Raw genomic sequence first — 19,630 nt, forward strand, 5'->3', positions numbered from 1 at the left:
GAAGCGATTGGGAACCTGCACCCCTGGTTTTTATCCTGGCTCTGAGAGGAGAATGGGGGGGTCTTTATCTGCTCTTACAAAACCTGAATTTGTTCCCCCAGTGTCTGTTTCTGTCTGCCTGCCAAATGGATTGCAGGAGCGCCTTTCTCTGCTGCAGTGAACCATTTCTGGGCAACTCCATGCGTTAATTCTTCATCCTCTCGGTTTTTTACTTTGAAATTCTTTTGATTCCACTCCCCTGCGATCATGTCTCTTAAGGCAATGGTTTTCAAACTTTTTTTCTGGGGACCCAGTTGAAGAAAATTGTTGATGCCCACGACCCAGTGGAGCTGGGGATGAGGGGTTTTGGGCTGTGCAAGGGGCTGGGGCAGATGGGTTGGGGTGGGGGGGGGGAGGAATGAGGTGTTCAGGGTGTGGGAGGGGGCTCTGGGCTGTGGCAGGGGATTGGGATGCAGAAGGGGGTCAGGGCTCTGGGCTGGGGCCAGAGATGAGGGGTTTGGGTTGCAGGAGGGGCTCTGGGTTTGGGGATCTCAGGACTGGGGCAGGGGATTGGGGCGCAGGGTTGGGGTGCGGACTTACCTCTGGCAGCTCCCGGTCAGCGGTGCAGCTGGGGTGCAGAGGCAGGCTTCCTGCCTGTCCTGGCACCGCGAACCGCGCTGCGCCCCAGAAGCAGCCAGCAGCAGGCCTGGTTCCCAGGCAGAGGCGCGCAAGCACCCTCCCCCCATCCCCCCAGTTCCCATTGGCTGAAAACCAGCCAATGGGAGTGCGGCGCCAGTGCTTGGGGTGGGGGCAGCGCGTGGAGTCCCGTGGCCCCCTGGCCTAGGAGCCAGACCCATTGCTGGCCGCTTCCGGGGCGCAGCGCTGTGTCGGAACAGGTAGGCACTAGCCTCCCTTAGCTCGGCAGCACCGTCCTTGGAACTTTTAATGTCCCAGTCAGCGGTGCCGATCAGAGCTGCCACAACCCAGCACCTTACGTGCCGCGACCCCCAGTTTGAAAAACACTGTCTTAAGGTGCTCTGTTTACCCTACTGTTTTCTCCTGATTTACCGATGCAGTGAAAGTATTGTTTGCTACCTTTTCCTCCTGTGCACTTACTTGGTCATTCCCAATGTCTCCACTGCATCACCCATTCCAGTCTTTCCATGTTCCATCTTTTAATTTTGCTCGGACCACCTGTTTCCCATTTCTGTCCCAGTTCTTCAAGCATTATCTAAATACCTGAAGCCTGGTGTCGCCCAACAAGGTTTATTACGAGGGGATGGCACTTTTCTTTTTTGCAGTTTTTCTACAGCTGTTTCCAATTTTCTGTTCTGTTCCTGTGCTTTCCAGTGTGCTCTGTTGCATTTGTAGCTTCCTTTAACTCTTTTTTGGTTTCTGCTACTTGCCCCGCCAGTCCTGGGGCATGTTGTCTGAACCATTTAACAGCCGTGGTCATATTTGTTATTTTTTAAAGCCTTGGTCTCTGCCATTGCTTTACATATTCCAGTCCACGTTTCCGCACTGTCTTTTTTGAATGCATGTGAACCTCCTTTGCTGGCTACCCAGCGCATCCATACTTCATCAGACTCTGGAGATTGGAAGGGAGAGTGTAGCAAGGCGGAGTATTCACTGGCGGGCACCTCCTGCTGGTTGGTCTGGGAATTAGCTCTTCAAGCTTTGCAGCGCCTCCTGCTGGCCAGTGTCTCCCTTGCTGCCACCTGCTTGTCCCTTTTTTCCCACCACACTTTAGTTCAGGCCCCACGTCCCTCCCAGCCCGCGGTGCCCCTTTGCTCGGGCATTGCCCCCTGACAGGACCCCACACTCAGGGGTCCTCCCCTCCCTGGGGAACCCCAATCCCCCTGTAATGATGCTGCCCATGGGAGCAGCTGAGGTCACTCAATTAGGGTGAACTGTAAACAAAATGGGGCAGACAAAACCCCAAAAGCTGGTGGACATTCCAATACTTAGATTTACCAAGCCAGCACAAAACAGCTCCTGTACTATTTCACTGGTTACTCAGAAGTCCCAACAGCACAGTTCCCTTAAAGTGCCCAGCCTCCATCCAGACACACACGTCAGATATGATGCTGATTACTGAAAATCTTATCATATAAAAGAAAAGGTTCTTCCAATCCCAAAGGATCAGCCACACATCCAGGTCCAATTATAACTTAGATCTTATCCAAAATACACGCTTAGTCAATTCTCAACTAAAATTTATTAAAAAAGAAAAGAGAGAGTGTTGATTAAGAGATCAATATACCTACAGACTTGAATTCAATTCTTGCGATTCAGATACAGAGCAGAGATGAGCTTGTAGTTGCCAGAAGTCCTTTTGGAAATAGTCTATAGGTTATAGTCCAGTGTCCATATTCAGGGTGACTCCAGTCAGTGACTGGGGATCTCAATCCTTATGGTTTAAGGTTTCCCCTTCTTGAAACCCAAAGCAGATCTGAGATGAAAAAGGATCCTGTCCCAGGGTTTTTATACATTTCCAGCAGCCTCTTGGCCTGAGAAAACAATAGGCTTAACTTCCCTTCTCCTAAACATCATGGTAATTAGCACAGGATAATTCATCCATTAAACAGTTCAGATACAGGTTACCACAACCTTCAAAGAGACAAATAGACAATAATACTATTGCCCTCCAGTGTCTTCCTAAATGTTAATATTCCTCTTTTGATCTTTGAATCAAAGCTATAGCCATAGACAAGACTTGGTTGCTTACATCACGAGACCTGAACAAACATCTACCCTTTTATCTCTAACAATGCAGACTTGCATTTCCAAGCTCTATTCATTTACATATCTTCCTAACCAGTCTTTAAAGTTCAGCCATGGGTCAGGTCAGTTTGTGAGTTAATTAACTCTTTCTGGGCCTGTCACCTTTCAGTGAGATATTCTATTACACTCATAACGTCACACCCCCTAAGCCCACCTTGCCTCAGAGACTGACTGCCAGTCTTCATCTAGCTCCTTTTCTCCGGGGCAAATTGTAGGCTGAAATGGCCACTCATCATGGGCAAGGGGGTTTGGACCTGCTGCCTTTTCCTGGCCTGGCTGCACCACTGCAGCCTCAGTACCCCCACAGGCCTCGGGGCCTCGACTGGCCAGTGTTCCCTAGCTCTGCCTGTCCTTCTCCAGCACGGCTCTGTTTGAGATACACTTCTCTAGCTAACAGCCAGGTCCTTCCCACTCCACCATTGGAGTGAGACTCCCTCTACGCGGCTCCCAGCCCTTTTATCAGGGCCAGCTGGACCCTAATCGGGTGTGGCCACACCTGCGGCTGCCAACCCAAACAGCCTCCTGCCAACCCAATCAGCCTCCCTCGCTGCTTGCAGCCCCAGCCCTCTCTAAGAGCTGGCTTTTAACCCTTTCCGAGCTGGAGCAGGGTAACCACCCTGCTACGGAGGGGATAAGGGGATTCCCTAACTTGGGGTTTTCTGCCATGTTAGACCTCAGTTCCTACAGTGGGAAGCTCGCCTGCTTACCAGATCAGCAGTCGGGGTCACCAATGTTGTCAGTTGTTGGCTGCATGTGTGTTCTCTGTGCGTGCTAGATACCGGCTCTGGCCAGGTAGAAGGCACAGCAGACCTCCAGCGAACTGCCCGGAAAGACCACAGACTTGATTTAGTGGTGAAGGCGCTCGGCCAGGTTTATTGCCAACAACGCAGGGTGCTAGCTCTCCACACGCTCTAGAGGAACATTACTCCATATATGCCCGTGACAATGGACCAGCTCATCAATGGCAGGGCTTTCCACTGCCAAAGGGTTACAGCGAGGTACCTCAGTGTTTATAGATTCAGACAGACAATCTGGGATAAACAACTTGTGTGTCACCTTCACTGTTTCGTGACATGTTTGTTACCTCCCCTTGTACCTTTCTCCTCCTGCTTCAGACAAAACATCCCTCTTCACCAACCGTCTTTGTACTTTATTCCTCATGTTCCAGACAAAACACCCCCATTCATCATTTCTGTCAAACCATCTTGCGCCAGGCTGGGGTGTCCCTGTGCTGGCCTGCTGGAATGCGTTTACATATTCAGAGTGTTTTAGCAACGCCATCCATACTTGTGCCAAGTTTATGTACCGGACAGTGAACTTGCCGGCAAGCACCTGTTTTTTGACAGACTTTTGCTCATAGCGAACTTTTTCCTGACTTTGGTTCAGGCCACAGGTCTTCCCCCATGCTCAAGCTTCAGGCTCTGTCTTCCTACTACCGTTCTGATACCTCACAACACGCCAGCCTTCAAATGCTTTTACCAATCCAGTCTGGCAATTCCTAGGCCTCCAGCGCTCTGATTGATCTGTTGATATGAAGGGAGCCTAAGAAAATTCACTCCACCCCAGGTGATTGTTGGAGAGCGAGGCAATCAAATCCTTCCCTGACAGCCCCTGCTAATTGAGTGCGCCATCCTAGAGGGAACAATCCCACAGGTGCCCAGAGGTAGAGGCCAGGTCGGATCAGCCGCTGGAGCCCCCCAGAGGGAGGCAGGATTTTAGAATGACATTCACACAATAATTTTAGTTTGGGAAGAGGGGAGCTGTCGAGGGACTGGACTGAGGGCTTTAAAATCACGAATGTGGGGACGTTCACATTGATGGTCTGGTGGATCTCCATCAAATGCTTGGGGTTTCCAGAGGAGCGTAAGGGAGTGAAATTCAATAGAATTTGGCTACCACCTCGCTTACGCTGTCTTGGAAACCTCAGCCTCAATACTGAGCTGGTTGGTGGACTCGAAGAATCTGTGGAGGTGTCACTGTGGCAGGGATATCAACGTGGTGAGGGAGACTGGCTGGCTCACAGGATACAGGCCCTTTTGCCTCTCGGGATGCCAGCTCTGGTCTAGCCCCAGAATGGAAGGACTGGAGGACTGTTGGCCGATGGAGAATGAGACCTTTCCCCTCTAGGGGTTACTGGCTACAATCTAGGTCAGTAGTGACTGAAAGGCCTTCCTGTTTGAAGGCCGTTCTGCATTCATGAGACTAGTTGGTGGATATCAGTCAGACCTCTGCCAGGGCATCGGAAAACAGCAGCCCCTTTGCTACTCTCTAGCTCCCTTGTTGGGAAACTTAGCAAAGGGTCAAGGAGTGAATGGGCCACAGAGGTTGCACATCCTTCTTACACACAGGAGCCATGATCCCAGTCCTGCCAGCACTAACCACTAGACCCTTCTTTCCTCCCAGAGCCAGGGATAGAACCCAGTCCCTGCTCTGACCACTGGACTCCACTCCTTTCAGTTTAGTGTCATACATTTTTATAATCAAAACCTCCCCTTTTATTTCAGTGTGGAGCAGCCCCAAACATATTTAATTTGCAGAAGCTGTTTCCAAAACCCATTTCATGATCGCTGATTTTTTTCTAACTCCCTTTCTCAAAGGCTAGCGGGGTGGCTGAACGAAATTGAAAGTAATACATTGAAAATGATCTGTCTTAGGTACTACAGCAATAGAGGCCTGAGCGCCTCACAATCTTCTATGTATTTGTTTTCACAGTGCCCCTGTAAGGCAGGGCAGTGCTGTTTTCCCATTATATAAATGGGGAAACTGAGGCACAGAGACTAAGCAGCTTGCTACGGTCACACAGGGACTCTGTGGCAGAGCCAGTAACTGAACGCAGAACTCCCTGACCCGAGGCCAGCACCTTAACCCCCGGGCCATAATAAAACGGACAGAAGGAAATACAATAACTCCTCTCTTAACGTTGTAGTTAAGTTCCTGAAAAATGCGACTTTTAAGTGAAACGATGTTAAGTGAATCCAATTTCCCCATAAGAATGAATGTAAATGGGGGGGTTAGGTTCCAGGGAATTTTTTTTTTTGCCATACAGTTCAGTATAAATAGTTGGGAGGTGCCCCCGCCTTACCCCACACAGGCACAGCCCCTGGCACTGGGGACAGTGAGGCAGGCAAGGAAGCTGAAGGTGCTGTAGGCTAGGAGAAGCACGTTGCGCACAGCAGCAGCAGCTTCCCCTACTCTGCAAGCACCTGGAGCAGGGGGCTCAACCCTCGGCCCGCACACTCCACCCCTTTCCCCGAGCCCCCACCCTTAACCCTCCTCTTCTTCCCCCCCCTTCCCCCTTTACTCCTCAGGCTGCGTCCTCGCTCCTCTCCCCTGCCTCCTGCCCACGGCAATCAGCTGGTTTGTGGTGTTCAAGAGGCAGGGGAGGGAGGGGGAGCCTGCGCGCCATGTCCTCCCTCCTCCCCCCATCCCTCCTGAACGCCACAAGCCAGCTGATTGCCGCGGGCAAGAGGCAGGGGGAGGAGCGGGAGGGCGCTGATCTGGGAGGGCGGGATATGCCGGCGGGCGGGAGGCGCTGTGCGGGGGGGAGCATGTAGGGGAGCTGATGGGGGCCGCCCGCTGTGGACAAAGCAGGCAGCCAAATGATGTTATAGCAAAGCATTGCACAACTTTAAATGGAGCATGTTCTGTAATTGAGCAGGGACGCAAGATCGAAACAGCGTTAAGCGAGAGGACGTTAAGTGGGGAGTTACTGTACTGTATTTTGCACAGTTAGGCTGTGGAACTTATTGCCTTAGGACAGGGGTCTCCAAGCTGCGGGCCGGATGCGGCCCGGGGTTTCCATTTGTCCGGCCCTCCAACCAACAGGGGAGAAGCAAACAGCAGGCAGGGGGAGGGGCCACCGGCAGCAGCTCGCGTGGGGGCGGGGGGGTAGCTCAGCTGAGCTGTGCGGGGGGGTGAGTGCCCCCGGGAGCCAGGGTCCTCCCAAAAGGGGAGCCAACTTAGAGTAAAAATACAAGCCAGATGCTTAATTACATCTCCAATAAATGGAGTAAAGAAGATGGAAATTAACAATTTCATAATGGTTAAATTTTAACTACAGCACTAATGGAACCAAACAGTCCCAACCAACAATGGGAACCTGGAGTTTCTCTTGCCAAAGTACAGCCAAACTTTCAATCCTTTGTCATTTGCTTCAGCAGAGCAGGCATGCCTAGCAGGCACAGGGAGAAGGGAGCTGGCCCGGGTCAGAGCAGACCCAAAAAGGGGAGCCTGATTTAGAATTTAATGCAATACTGACACAATAGAGTAGTGTTGGTTTTTTAACGATTTTTCATATATTTTGCATATATTTGCATATATTTAATTTCTTTCACAGTCGCTTCGGCCCACGAAGCCCCTTCAGAAATCTAATATGGCCCTCGTCTCATAAAGTTTGGAGACCCCTGCCTTAGGATATCGCTGAGGTGAAGAGCTAGTGGAATTCTAAATAGCTTTGGACATTTAGGTGGGTAATAAAAATATCTGGAGTTGGAAAACTGCTACCCCTTTTTGACCTGAGCTGTTAGCTAGTGTTCCAACTCTGCAGGTTGTTACCATTAGGAGGAGAAATTGGTGATGGAGTCAGGTGTTTCTTTGATGCAGTCCCTGTTTATTTACAAAGTCCTGTTTCCCTGAACACAGGAGGAATCGAACAGGAAACAGTCTCAAGCCCCTTTCCCATCAGCACTCTGCCCAAAAGCACACTCTCTGCTTTTTCTTAGGGTCACAGCCCCGCTGCTTTTTCTGGCTGGCCTGAGCTTTCTTAGAAACATAGTAATGTGGGGCTGGAAGGGACCTCGAGAAAGTCATCTAGTCCACCCCACTTCCCCACACTGAGACAAGATGGAGCATAGCTTATTCTTGCTGTCTTTTTTGTCAGCTTCTCTGCTCTTTCTGCTGCTTCTCTCACAGACACACGCAGCTCCAACATCCTCTCCACCACTTAACTCACCAGCAGTGTGTTCCTTTTTGGGGGGCCATGACCCGTGCCTGTGGTTTGGGTGGTGGCTTCCATTGTTTCAACTATTTGGTTCCGTAAAAGAGCTTAATTGTTTTCTTAAATTTATCCAGAATGGAAGGAGACTGGTTCACCCATTTGCTTCAGTTAAGTTTAACCCAACCCATAATAATAATAATAAATTAATATGTATTTTAAACTAGTTTTGGCTGAGCTAAAAACCCTCCTGGTGCATGAACCGACTTCTGACTACTGGGGGCTGAGGTAAATTTTCCTAGGAACATGTTATCCCATCGTTGGCCACTGGGGGGGTGTCTCTTGTGTCTTCCTCTGAAACATCTCATGCTCAGGCCAGTTGGAGATAGGATATTGAGATAAAAGACCCCCAGTCCTCTTTTCTATGTCCATAAGTAGGTGTCAACAGAACCCCCAAGATGTTTCTAAAGCAGTCTGGGTATAAATCTCTCTTTTCAGTGGATCAAGTTTGACCTGCTTTGTATCTGTGATAAAATCCGACCAGTTCTCCAGTCTTCCACTGAGACTTCCAGGGTAGACAGGACTTGAATTTCGAATTGTGGGATGGGAGGCGAGGGGAAGAAATTAGTTTAGCCCTTTCAGGCCATCACTGTGTATCACAAAGAAGCAACAGTACCCAGCTTGATCTCCTCCTCAACTGGGGGAGGGGGCGTCAGCTGCAGCCACTTTCGGGGGTGGTGCCTCAGAGCCAATCACGTGTATAACACAGGAGTGCTCCGGTGACCCTTGACGATCATGTGATGTTTGGGCTCCTTGTAATGGAATTGTTTCCCATACAACATCCACGTTTCCGCACTCTGTGCCCTCAGCTTACTGCTGCCCAGATTGTGGGAGAGGGCACCACTTGCCCAGAGCCACAGAGAGATCCACGGAGAGTATTGGGGATCTGCTGCTGGCTCGTCGCTGCAGCCTGCTGCGAATGCTCAACCCATTCTTGTGGAGTGAAACCAAAAAGTGAGTGGGATCTTCTCTCTCCTCCTGACTGTTTGATGAAAGGCCCTATGTCCCATTCCACACACACCCTGAGCCAGCCAGTCCCTCTGCCCTGGGGCTGGATCTGAGCCAGCGCCCCCTAGAGGGGAAAGGCCCCATTCCACACACCCCCAAGCCCGTCAGTCGCTCCGTGCGGGGGCCAGATCAGAGCTGGCTCTCCCTGGAGGGGAAAGGCCCCCATTCCCACACAGCTATTTCCCCCTTGTCTTGCAGGTACCATGGCTACCACCAACCCCCTGGAGAACCTGCAGGTGGAGGCTAGCTGCTCCGTCTGCCTGGAGTACCTGAAGGACCCGGTCATCATCGACTGTGGCCACAACTTCTGCCGGGTCTGCATCACCCGCTGGTGGGAGGAACTGAACCGGGACTTCCCCTGTCCCGTCTGCCGCAAGACCTTCCGCCACCGCACCCTCAAGCCCAACCGGCAGCTGGGCAACATGGTGGAGATCGCCAAGCAGCTGCAGGCCACCAAGCGCAAGGTGCGGGACGAGAGCTTGTGCGGGAAGCACAACGAGGTACTCAACCTCTTCTGCAAGGAGGACCAGGAGGCCGTCTGCCTGGTGTGCGAGATCTCCCACGACCACCGCTCCCACACCGTGGTGCCCCTGGACGACGCCTCCCTGGAGTACAAGGTGGGAGGCTGCCCAAGAGGTGACACCCGGCCCTTTCCCTAGGGCCAGTGCTCTACAGTCCATGAGCTGGAGAAGGTTTCCCAGGGTCCCTCTAGCATCTGTCTTCACTGCAGAGCTAGCCCAAGTTCTAATCCACCCCCCTCATCCATACGTAGCCCTCGGGTGCCGCTTTCACTCACCCTCATCCAGTGAGGATGCAGGCTAAACCTCTCCAGAGCTGGTTGTCCTCCAGTGCCTTCCCACAATGCCACCTGTGTCCCCGGAAGGACAGACAAGTTTTCCCACAATTCACTGGGAAAGAATCAGCTCTGATTACCGCAGTGCTGAGATCCAGGGGATATGCCCCCAGAAGTCCTAAGGACACAGGGGAGTGCAGCACCAGTGGGGTCTAGCGGGTGAGAGCAGTGGGGGCTGGGAGCCAGGACTTCTGGGCTCTGTCCCCAGCTCTGTGAGGAGAGTAGACCCTAGTGGTTAGATGAGGGTGGACTGAGACTGGACTGTCCATAGGGGACTGGGTTCTTCTCTGGCCTTGACTGTGCCTCCCAACAACTGTAAGCCCTTTTCCTTGCCATAGCGCCACCCATGGCCCATCTAAATGCTAGGGAACTGACCATATGGTTACTGCTGATTTGAGCCTGAATCTTGTGTCTGGATCCAGCTTGTTAAATGTTCTTTGTCCTCCCAGGAGAAGCTGCAGCAGTGTCTGGAGCCTCTGGAGCGGAAGCTGCAGGACATTGCCCACTGCAAATCCCAGGAGGAGAAGAAACCCGGAGAGCTGAAGGCAGGTGGCTGGGGCTCAGGGGTTTGCTCTGTCACCTGCGGCTGGGTCGTCCGTCAGATGTGCTGATCCAGCCATGAGTTGCGGAGCTGGGTTGGGCAGGGTCCCAGCTTGGATAGGAGACCTGCGGGAGGCCTCAGTAGGGGGCACTCTCCCCTCACAGTCAGTGCTGGCTCCCGATGCCCCAGTCTAATGCTAGGGGGCACTGTGCTTCTGGAGGTGCCATCTTTGAGACATGTCAGAAACCCTGCTTGTGTGAGATGAGTGAAGATCTCCTGTTGCTTATCTCAGGAGTCACGGCACTGACCCTGAGGTCCAAATCCCAACTCAGGTGGCTCCGTTCTGCCTCCATGAGCCCCCTGCAGTCTGGCTTCAGGTGGATACAGGGCTCCCCTTTGCATCCTCCCCCACGCTATTCTGCGGCTTTGCCTCATGGTATCACAGCCGCCGCGCCCCGCCCCAGAGGTGGCTGCATTTTGACAGCCGGTGGAGCAATCTACATGTACGCTCTGCAAAGAGAATAACCATCTCTGCCCACCTATAGAGAGGCCCCAGCCGGGTTCCCACTGCACTCAGCTCCTCAACCCCTCTCTGTTCAGCTCTGTGGAGACATCCCACACAAATGCACCTGGGATAATCCCTCTAGTTGGACCTGGGGCAACACCACCACCATCACCTGGGACCCCCAGGTCTGGGGAACGCCCCCCATCCTGAAACCCCCAGCTCCCTTCCTCTGTAGCCAGATCTGGGGAGACCCCCTGTTCTGCCGCTCTGTGGCCAGATCTGGGGGAGACCCGGGCTCATCCCTTGCCTTTCCCCGTGCCTGACTCCAGCTTGGTCCTCCCCTCTCCCCGCCACTGCAGAGAAAGGTGGAGAGCCGTCGGCAGCTGATAGTGAGTGAGTTCGAAGAGCTGCACCAGTTCCTGGAGGAGGAGCAGCAGGTGCTGCTCCGACGACTGGAGGAGGAGGAGAAGGAGATCCTGCAGAAGCTAAAGGACAACGTGGCCCAGCTGTCAGACCACCGCCTCTCCCTCAACCAGCTCATCACTCAGATTGAGGAGAAGTGCCTGCAGTCGGGCATCGAGATGCTCAAGGTGAGGAGCCCTGAGGGGCATCCTCTTTTCCTGGCCCTTAGGTTGGTACCGAGCAGGATGTGGCTGAATCCCTGGGCAAGCATGCGGATTTCCATCCTACCCACAGAGATTTCTCCAGAGAGGTTCATAATGGCACCCCTGTCTGGAGTTTCCAGAGTGGGGGAGTTGAGGGACCTCTGTCCTCCAGAGCTTCCTCCCAAGCCACTTCCAGCTCTTAAGGCTGGAGGAAGCAGCCAGAATTCCCATCCGATCCCTGGAGCTCCCACCCCAGGAGTCTCCTGAGTCCACGGAGGGGCACTGTTGGACATCTCCATACGGATATGGATGGAGCTCCGTCTACATCCAAGGAGGCACCCAGAATTTCCATCCTGTCACAAAAGTTTCTTCCAGGGCCTATTCTGAGCTTGCTCCTCAGATACCTGGCTGGCTTTGGAGGAAGACTTCCTGGAGAATCCATAACAAGGACATTTAGCCAGAGGTGCCTTGGAGCTTCCTGCCAAGGGACCGGCCACCTCCTTCAGCCTTGTCTGCCCCTAGCACAGAGACCATTCTACTGGCCTGCAAGTGCTTGCACCAGGGTAGCTTATTCCACTTCGGCAAAGTGAAATAAGTTAAACTGGTTCCAGTCTCCACCTCGTCCCGGCATAAGTCTGTCAGTAAAGTCTCACACACCCCCAACCAGCATAGCTATTCTATAGGCGTAGACCAGGCTTTGGCCATCAGGAGGTCCCACTTGGATGGGTCAGCATGACTTTGTTGGGAGGAGGGAGGTTTAGGGACCTCTCTCTCTCTCAAGAGCTACTTCCTGACTCCTTGGTCTGCTCTGCTCCTTAGAGGTGCCCCACTGAGGATCTTAGAAGGGCTCCAACTGGAGCTCTGGCCGGACCCAGAGGAGGCCCTTGTATCTCCCAGGTGTCCTCAATGTGGTGGGGGAAACCTGGCCCCTGAGATGTCGTCGCATGCAGATGTGCAAAGAGCCGAGACCTTCCAAGGCTGAGCCACGAGCTCTGTGGTTGAGCCACTGCCCATCAAGGAGGCTGTCATGCTGGGGGAAGGTCTGGGAGATCCGTTGCTTTGCTGGAGACGTCTCAAACCAGGATGGGACAGAACGCTGGGGACCTGGATATAGGGGGCCAACCCTGGCTGCCTTTTGGGACTGGGCGAGATGGGCCCTGTTTGGGGCATCTTCAGCTCTGATTGGCAAAGCATTGGGGGATAGGATGTAGGAGACGATCCTGGCATAGGTGGTGGACGGGCCTTGATGGGGAATCTCTCTGGGGAGCAGGCGGTGGGAGACCTGTCCCGCCCTGGGGTTTGGGCAGCTTGGATACTGCCTGACCAAGTCCTGGAACCTCCCTTGATCCACTTCTTTTCTCTTCCTGTAGGACATAAAGAGCACCCTGGAAAGGTAAGGCCTCCATTTCCCAGCCTCACCCTGGGAGGTGAAGACAGCACCATCCAACCCCCTGCACTCAAAGGGGAAAGGATCTGAACAGGGTGGGGGCCTAGTGGGTGGGTCAGAGCTGCAGGAATGGACAAACAACTGAGCCAGCCCATGTCTTGGACCAAAATATCAGAGTGGGGTCTGGTGGCTTAGGGTGGGGGCGCTGGGAGTCAGGACTCCTGGGTTCTATCCCCAGCTCTGGGAGGGGAGTGCGGTCCACTGGTTAGAGTGGGGGAGGTGCTGTGAGTCAGGACTCCTGGGTTCTGTGCCCAGCTCTGGAAAGGGAATAAGGTCTAATGGGTTACAGCAGTGGGGGCTGGGAGCCAGGATTCCTGAACTGTGGGAAGGGAGTGGAGTCTATTGGTTAGAGCAGGGGAAGGGGGACTCAGAGTCAGGACTCCTAGATTCTGTTGCTGGCTCGGCTCATTGTTTGGCTTCTCCATGCCTCAGTTTCCCCCTCCTAGCCCTGTGTCTCAGGTGCAGGCAGGGTTTGTGAGGCAGGATAAGTGTCTCTGAAATGCTCCGTGTTAACAGTCCTGCCCTTCCTCTCAGAGTGCCTGGAGGAGAACTATGTTACAGGCCATGCGGCGCTCAGATCCGACAGTGACTGTGGCAGACAGGTACCTTGGATAGGGTAGGCCAGGGCTCTGGCCCTGTGGGCCCCTGTGCTGGGAGCTCAGACCCAGCTGATGTGGTGCTAGCTGTGTGTCGCCCCCTTCAGGTGTGAGACGGTGCAGACCATGGAACTGGCCTCGGTCCCCATCAAGCTGGAGAAGAATTTCTGCAGCTTCCCCCGGCAGTACTTCGTCCTGCGCAAGATCATCAAGAGGCTGATCGGTGAGTGGGGCTGCTGAGGGCTCTGCCCTGGGTGGGGTCCCTTCCTTCCCTGGTTGTGGGGGGCTGGTCCCTCTCCCACCCTGTTCGCCAGAGAACATACAGGGCCTGGGAACCCTGCTGGCTCTGAAGGCGTCAGTGCCTTGGTTAGCGAGAACCGGGAGGGGTAGAATGAGCAGGACCCTCCTCCCAGTGCATTTGGGGGCCATTGCGGGGGAGGGGGAAGAGACGTGAAAAGGGTGCTGTGGGAAGGTATGTGGGGGAGGGGGGCCATGGGGGTGGGTTGGGAGGGCATGAGGCTGAGAGACTGGGGGCACTGGTTTGGAGGGGGTCAGTGGGGGCCTGGTTTGGAGGAGGTGGGGGGGATCAGTTGGGTCTGTTTGGAGGCGGAGGGGACTGGCACGGAGGGGATTTGGGAAGGGTTGGCGGGGATGTTAGGTGGGATGAGTGGGGAGGTCGGTTGGGAAGGGGTGGGGGGAGGTGAGGTTAGTCGGGGGGTCAGTTGGGAGGGGGTGTGGGCCTGGCACGGGGGGATTCGGGAAGGGGGCAGCAGTGGGGTTGGGTGAGGGGTGAGTGGGGGTTTGGTTTGGAGGGGGTGATTCGAGAAGGGAGTGTCAGTGGGGTTGATGGTTGGGTGTGGGGCGACCCCAAGGGCAATATGGGGTGGGGCAAAGGACTGACTGCCCGGCCCCTCTCCCCCTCCAGGAGACGTGACCCTGGACCCTGAGACGGCCCATCCCAACCTGGTGCTCTCCGAGGACCGCAAGAGCGTGAAGTTCGTGGACACGCGGCTGCGGGACCTGCCTGACACCCCACGTCGCTTCACCATCTACCCCTGCGTCCTGGCGACCGAGGGCTTCACCTCGGGCCGCCACTACTGGGAGGTGGAGGTGGGCGACAAGACACACTGGGCCCTGGGCGTCTGCAAGGACTCGGTGAGCCGCAAAGGCGAACTGATGGCCCTGCCCGAGACGGGCTACTGGCGAGTGCGGCTGTGGAACGGCGACAAGTACGCGGCCACCACCACCCCCTTCACCCCGCTGCACCTCCTTGTCAAGCCCAAGCGGGTGGGCGTCTTCCTGGACTATGAGGCCGGGCGGGTGTCCTTCTACAACGTCACTGACCGCTCCCACATCTACACCTTCACGGACACCTTCACCGAGAAGATCTGGCCCCTCTTCTACCCGGGCATCCGCGCCGGACGCAAGAACGCCGCCCCCCTCGTTATCCGCACCCCCACGGACTGGGAGTGACGGGGCTGGAGGCTGCTCGCTCCAGCCTCCTTGCAGACTGGAGCTGGGCAGGAGGCATGGATCTGGTTTCTGCTGTGCACCCGCATGCCCTGACTGTGATGAGCACCGTGGCTCTTACTGCCTTCCTGGAGACCCTGCTTGTGGACCGGGAGAGCCGGGGCGGGGCTGGAAGTGGATTACTGAAGGCCCCACCCCTCCCCGCAGACTGCGGGGGCCACCTCGCTGGCCATGCCCTGATTTAATCCAACCCTAGTGGGTTGGGCTTTGCGGCCCCCTGCCGTGCACGCTGGAACCAGCCATGAAGGAACTCCTCCGTTCCATTTTCCCCCCGCCAGCCAGCCAGCCAGCCAGCCTTCCTGGACAGGGAGTGATGGAGGCTGCTAGATCCCGCTTCTGCCCCCAGCATGGACTGGGGCGGGGGGATCTCACAGCTCTCTGACACCTCTGCCTTTCCAGGCTGCGGGGGACAACCCCCACCGCCCTCATCTCTCCCCCTAATGGGGGCCAGCACGGACATCAGACTCCAGTGCAGTCCCGAAGGACAAGACCCTGGGTTCCCTCCATGGGCGGGAGCTACCACCCCCTCCAGCAGTGGGGGGATCCTGCCGTTGAGGGGGATCTGGACCCAGGGACTAGTAAATTACCCCCCCTCTCCCCCAGGTTAAACCCATGGGGATCTCTCTTGAGTGTGTAGATGCTAATAAGTCACCATGGACTGCAGCAGGAGGGGTGGGGGTTCTGATTAGAATTGGGGGAGACAGGCTGCGAAGGACTATGAGGGTGTCAGCAGCTCATTCTGAGGGGCGTTGGATAAACAGGGATCCAACAGATTTACGGGGTGGCCCCGCCCTCCAAATCACTCTGTTCCCTCTGTGATGTGGCCCGATCTCTCCCTCCAGAATGGACTCAAGGGGGCAGATCCTTGCTTGTCTGGCTGGGTTCTCAGTCCCTGAGTCACTTTGATCCTGGGCTCCTCTTGCACTTGTCTCCTGGTTTTTTTGGTGGGGGGAGGAGGGGGGGAACTGTGTTGTTGCCACCTGGCTCCCATGAAAACGCATCACATTTGGACTGTCCAAGGTGAGTCCTTGGGAAAGGCAGCAGACTTGAGCGTGCTGCAGGAGAGAATCCTTGGCCTTGTACGACCCAAGTTTATTCCCCTTCTGGAGCAGAGCAGGCAGGGTGGGGTCCAGTCGATTAGGTCCGGGGAGTCAGGACTCCTGGTTTCGTTCCCAGCTCTGGGAGGGGAGTGATGTGTCTAGTAGAGTGGGGGGGCTGGGTGCCCAGACCCCTGGGTTCTGTGCCCAGCTCTAGGAGGGCAAACTGATGCCACACTAGCTGGACTGTCAGCCTGATCTGGTGCCAGCAGAGAGGCAGGGGTAGCGGTCTAGATGATAAATTGGTACCCAGAAAAGGGAGCATGTTGAGCCTTGTCACTCAGTGTTCCAGGTTGTTTGAGAGGGCACAATCTCCTGATAGTGGTGTATCTTCTTGGGAAATCACCTGTCACGCTTGTCTAGGCCAGAGGAAATGTTTAGGACTGACCAACTCCTGTCCCTTTGGGCTGAGTCTTTTCCCTTGCTCTGGGGTGAACTCTCTGGGGAAGGCCTGTTTTGGGATTTGTTTGTGGCAGGGGTGGAAGTCACTGGACCCACTCGATCATCTGTTCTAGCCCGTGTTAAACAGGAGACGCCTATGAGTGAATAGGCTAGAGACTGAACTCCCCTCTGCTCCCTCAATGAGAGGGCGAAGTTTACCTGGTAGCCTCCACTCTGGCAGTACCGGGAGACCTTGCACGGTTCCCAACCCCTTCCATTCCACCCCACTGCAGCAGCTTTGAAAATGCACCTCCATGCTTTCTTTGCCCTCTGCCACTCGCTCTTTAATAACCCATCAGGTGCATCCATATCCGTGCTGCTCTGCACCCTGATCTCTCTTGAACATGAAATAATTGCGTACGTGTCTTTTGAAGAAAAGAAAAAGCGAGGAAATAACTTCTGGGCAATGAAGAACTCCGTTAAAGCAAGGAAGTAGGCTGGGGTGCCCAAAAACCTGTCACAGTGCAGTTACGGTTGGAAATCGACTGTGTCAAAACTGGCCCCGTCCCTTCTCCCTGAGTTGTATCTGCGGAACATGCAAGGTTTTCATTCTCAAGCGAGCTGGTTTCCTCCCTGACTCATGTACCGTGTTCAGATGTCAGCTGTGGGGTTAGAAGAGCCAATCGTTCAGCCCTGATTGGCTCAAGAAGTGGCCGCGAGGGGAATTAAATAGGACTTTCCACCAGGGGCTGTTTGGATGAGGAGAACGCAGACCTCGTGTTCCCTGCCGTTGCAGAGTGGTGGCATGCTGGTCTTGCCTGATCTCTGCTTGGGACACTTAACATTAAGTCCCCTAAGGATTTAAATGCTTTAGTCTAAAGTCTTTGGACTCGATGCAAGGGTAACTGGGTGTGTTGGTATTGCCCGTGTTTACAGGTCAGAAATCTCCATCGCCGTTCCAGGGCTAACTGCACCTCTCGCTCCTTTTCTGAGCTGAGTGCACCCCCACTGGCCCTCGAGCTCTTCCTGGGGTGGGATTCCCCCATTTTCCCACTCTGAGCCCACTTCCCAGGCTACAGCACCCCAAGTATCAGCTGTGCTTCTCCAGCAGGACCTATGGAAGTTGGCCCCCAAGGTTCAGTCCGTTGGGCACCTTGACCCGAAACCAAAGGATTGATTGTCGTTAACAGTAGGAATGGAGCACAACAAGAGAGAAACGGATTTTAGAACAGCAACCGGCCTGCGGGCGAAACTCCCAGAGGTAGGGGCTTATGTGCAGACAGTAAACATTACATCCTGGTTACCGCATGTTGAGCTACTTACATTATCGCAGGCTGCTCCAGATCTGTCCCCCTTTGAGTTTGGGTTCAGCCCTTCCGAGCCCCCTCAACATAAATGCCCACCCAGGTGAAGGTTTCTGCCACCCAAGGGCTTTTCAGTCCAGCCATCTGCAGCCACGTGGGAGCCGACAGCGAGGAGTTGAAGTGAGACAGATTGCGAGTGGAGGCAAGGTGCTGATTTTCCACAGAACGGGCGACTAACCCGTGTGGCTGCTTCCCAAGGGAGGGCGTCTCTCGCTGGGAGTCTTTAGCAAGACTGGGTTCGTGTTTTGAGAACATACGGCCACGCCTGATCACTGTGTGTGGGAGAATACTGCTCGCCAGGGTTACGCAGGAGCTGATGATTATTTGTATTTCAGTAGTAGATAGTTCCCAGCTGAGATCAGGACCCCATTAGGCTGTGCGCTGTGTGCCCGTGTGTAGTCAGAGATACTCCTTGCCTCAAAGAGCTTCCAATCTAAACGGTCTGGCTCAGGTGAGACTTGGTGAAATGCAGCCACCTCTGGGTAACAGCTGCCCAGAAAATCAGCAAAGGATGTGCTCACCCAGCACTGAGATGCAGCCACCTCTGGGGTGGGGCAGGGCAGCTCTTTAGGAGTGGAGATTTTACAGGAGCTGGGACGGAGGGCTCAGATTCTGACTCGCAGCGGATGGGGAAGTATCAAGGATTCATTCATGCCCAGGAGGGGTCAGAGCCTCATTGGGGAGATGCTTTTCTGCCCCAGGCAGAGAAGGGCAGTGCGACACCTCGAAAGGCTCCATATTCGAGTAGCTGTGTGTGAAGGAGGGGTGAGAGGGGCACCACTTGTAATGCATTAACTAGCTGTGTGTGTAACTAGTGACCCAGGACAGGGACTGGCTGGCTCAAGGCAGAGCAGGATGGGATGCAGAGCCTTTCCCCATTAGTTTGGATGGGTAGCTGGCTCAGTGTGTGGGGGATTGGTACATGGGACCTTCCCCTCTAGGGGTGCCTGTTTCAATCTGGCCCCATCTCCGTGCAGGGCAGAAGTGCATTCCACTTGGTGCACCCATGGGTGTAATGAGCTGGTGGGTGTCAGCAGAGAAGGTGCCTTGATCCCCACCTGCCCTGACACACCCCAGTGCCAGTCACCTCAGCAGGGAGGCCAAAGGTTGAATGGGCCCCAGCTCCCCCCTGCCCCCCAGAGGGGGTCCCTGCAGGGGTGGGGCTGTGACTCGTCAGCAGGGGGTGTTCTGTGGTCGGGGGGCACACTCCCTGCTCCTGTCCCCATTGGGGGGCGGGTACAAAGAAGGCACCTCCGCTCCCCTGGAACGTGGGGGCAATTGTGTGCGCTGTGGTCTGTCCCAGCTGGCCGGGCAAGAACCTGTCTCTGTGGCTTGTATCGTATAATGGCCTGCGACTTGTCATCAATAAACCACCGATTTTCTTAGACTCCCTGGTGTGTACGGCTCTTCCTCACTGTGCACTGAGCACCAGCAAGGAGGGGAGTGGGGTTTAAGTAGGTTTGAGGGGAGGCTGGGAGTCAGGACTCCTGGGTTCTATCCCAGGCTCTGGGAGGGCAGTGGGGTCTAGTGCTAAGTTCCCTGTAAGCTGCACAGCTGGGTGGCCGCCCAGCAGGCTATCAAGTGCCGCACAGTTCAGGTGTCCCTACCCCCCACTGTCATGTGCTGCTCGTGCCCTATGCCTTGGAGCTGCTCCCAGGAGCCTCCTGCTTGCTGTGTAGAGCGGGGAAGGGGAGAGGGGTGCTGATGTTAGGGTGTTCCCCTGCCCCGTACCCCATCTCCACAGAGTGGGGGGAGGGGACGGAGGGAGCTTGCTGGCAGCGGCTGCTGTGTCTGAACTTGCTGATCTACTTAAAAGGGCAGCGTACTTAAAGGGGCAACACACGTCTCTGTCACACACACACACACTCTGTCTTTCACGCTCACCTCCCAACACATACTTGTGGTGTTGTTACTTCTTGATACTTCTTTCAAAGTGTGTTATTTTAG

The 19,630-nt window shown here is 54.8% G+C and overlaps 1 protein-coding gene across 4 annotated transcripts in view; it reads left to right on the forward strand.

Moving 5' to 3' along the window:
• The window catches only part of TRIM39 (tripartite motif containing 39), a 29,767-nt gene extending 10,715 nt beyond the window's left edge, over positions 1 to 19,052 (forward strand). Inside the window, exons 1-8 of one of the 4 annotated variants that reach the window (XM_074971284.1) lie at positions 7,100 to 7,228; positions 8,566 to 8,710; positions 8,963 to 9,381; positions 10,067 to 10,162; positions 11,023 to 11,253; positions 12,639 to 12,661; positions 13,419 to 13,534; positions 14,237 to 19,052. In XM_074971284.1, the coding sequence (XP_074827385.1) occupies positions 8,968 to 9,381; positions 10,067 to 10,162; positions 11,023 to 11,253; positions 12,639 to 12,661; positions 13,419 to 13,534; positions 14,237 to 14,784 (1,428 nt within the window). In that variant the 5' untranslated portion in view covers positions 7,100 to 7,228; positions 8,566 to 8,710; positions 8,963 to 8,967 and the 3' untranslated portion in view covers positions 14,785 to 19,052. Of the gene's footprint in view, positions 1 to 7,099; positions 7,229 to 8,499; positions 8,711 to 8,962; positions 9,382 to 10,066; positions 10,163 to 11,022; positions 11,254 to 12,638; positions 12,662 to 13,418; positions 13,535 to 14,236 lie in introns of those variants that run through there. The other 3 variants (XM_074971283.1, XM_074971282.1, XM_074971285.1) reach the window with 3 other exon arrangements.
• Positions 19,053 to 19,630: the final 578 nt, after the last annotated feature.

The sequence above is a fragment of the Natator depressus genome, chromosome 14 (genome assembly GCF_965152275.1).
Source record: "Natator depressus isolate rNatDep1 chromosome 14, rNatDep2.hap1, whole genome shotgun sequence".
Lineage (NCBI taxonomy): Eukaryota > Metazoa > Chordata > Testudines > Cheloniidae > Natator > Natator depressus.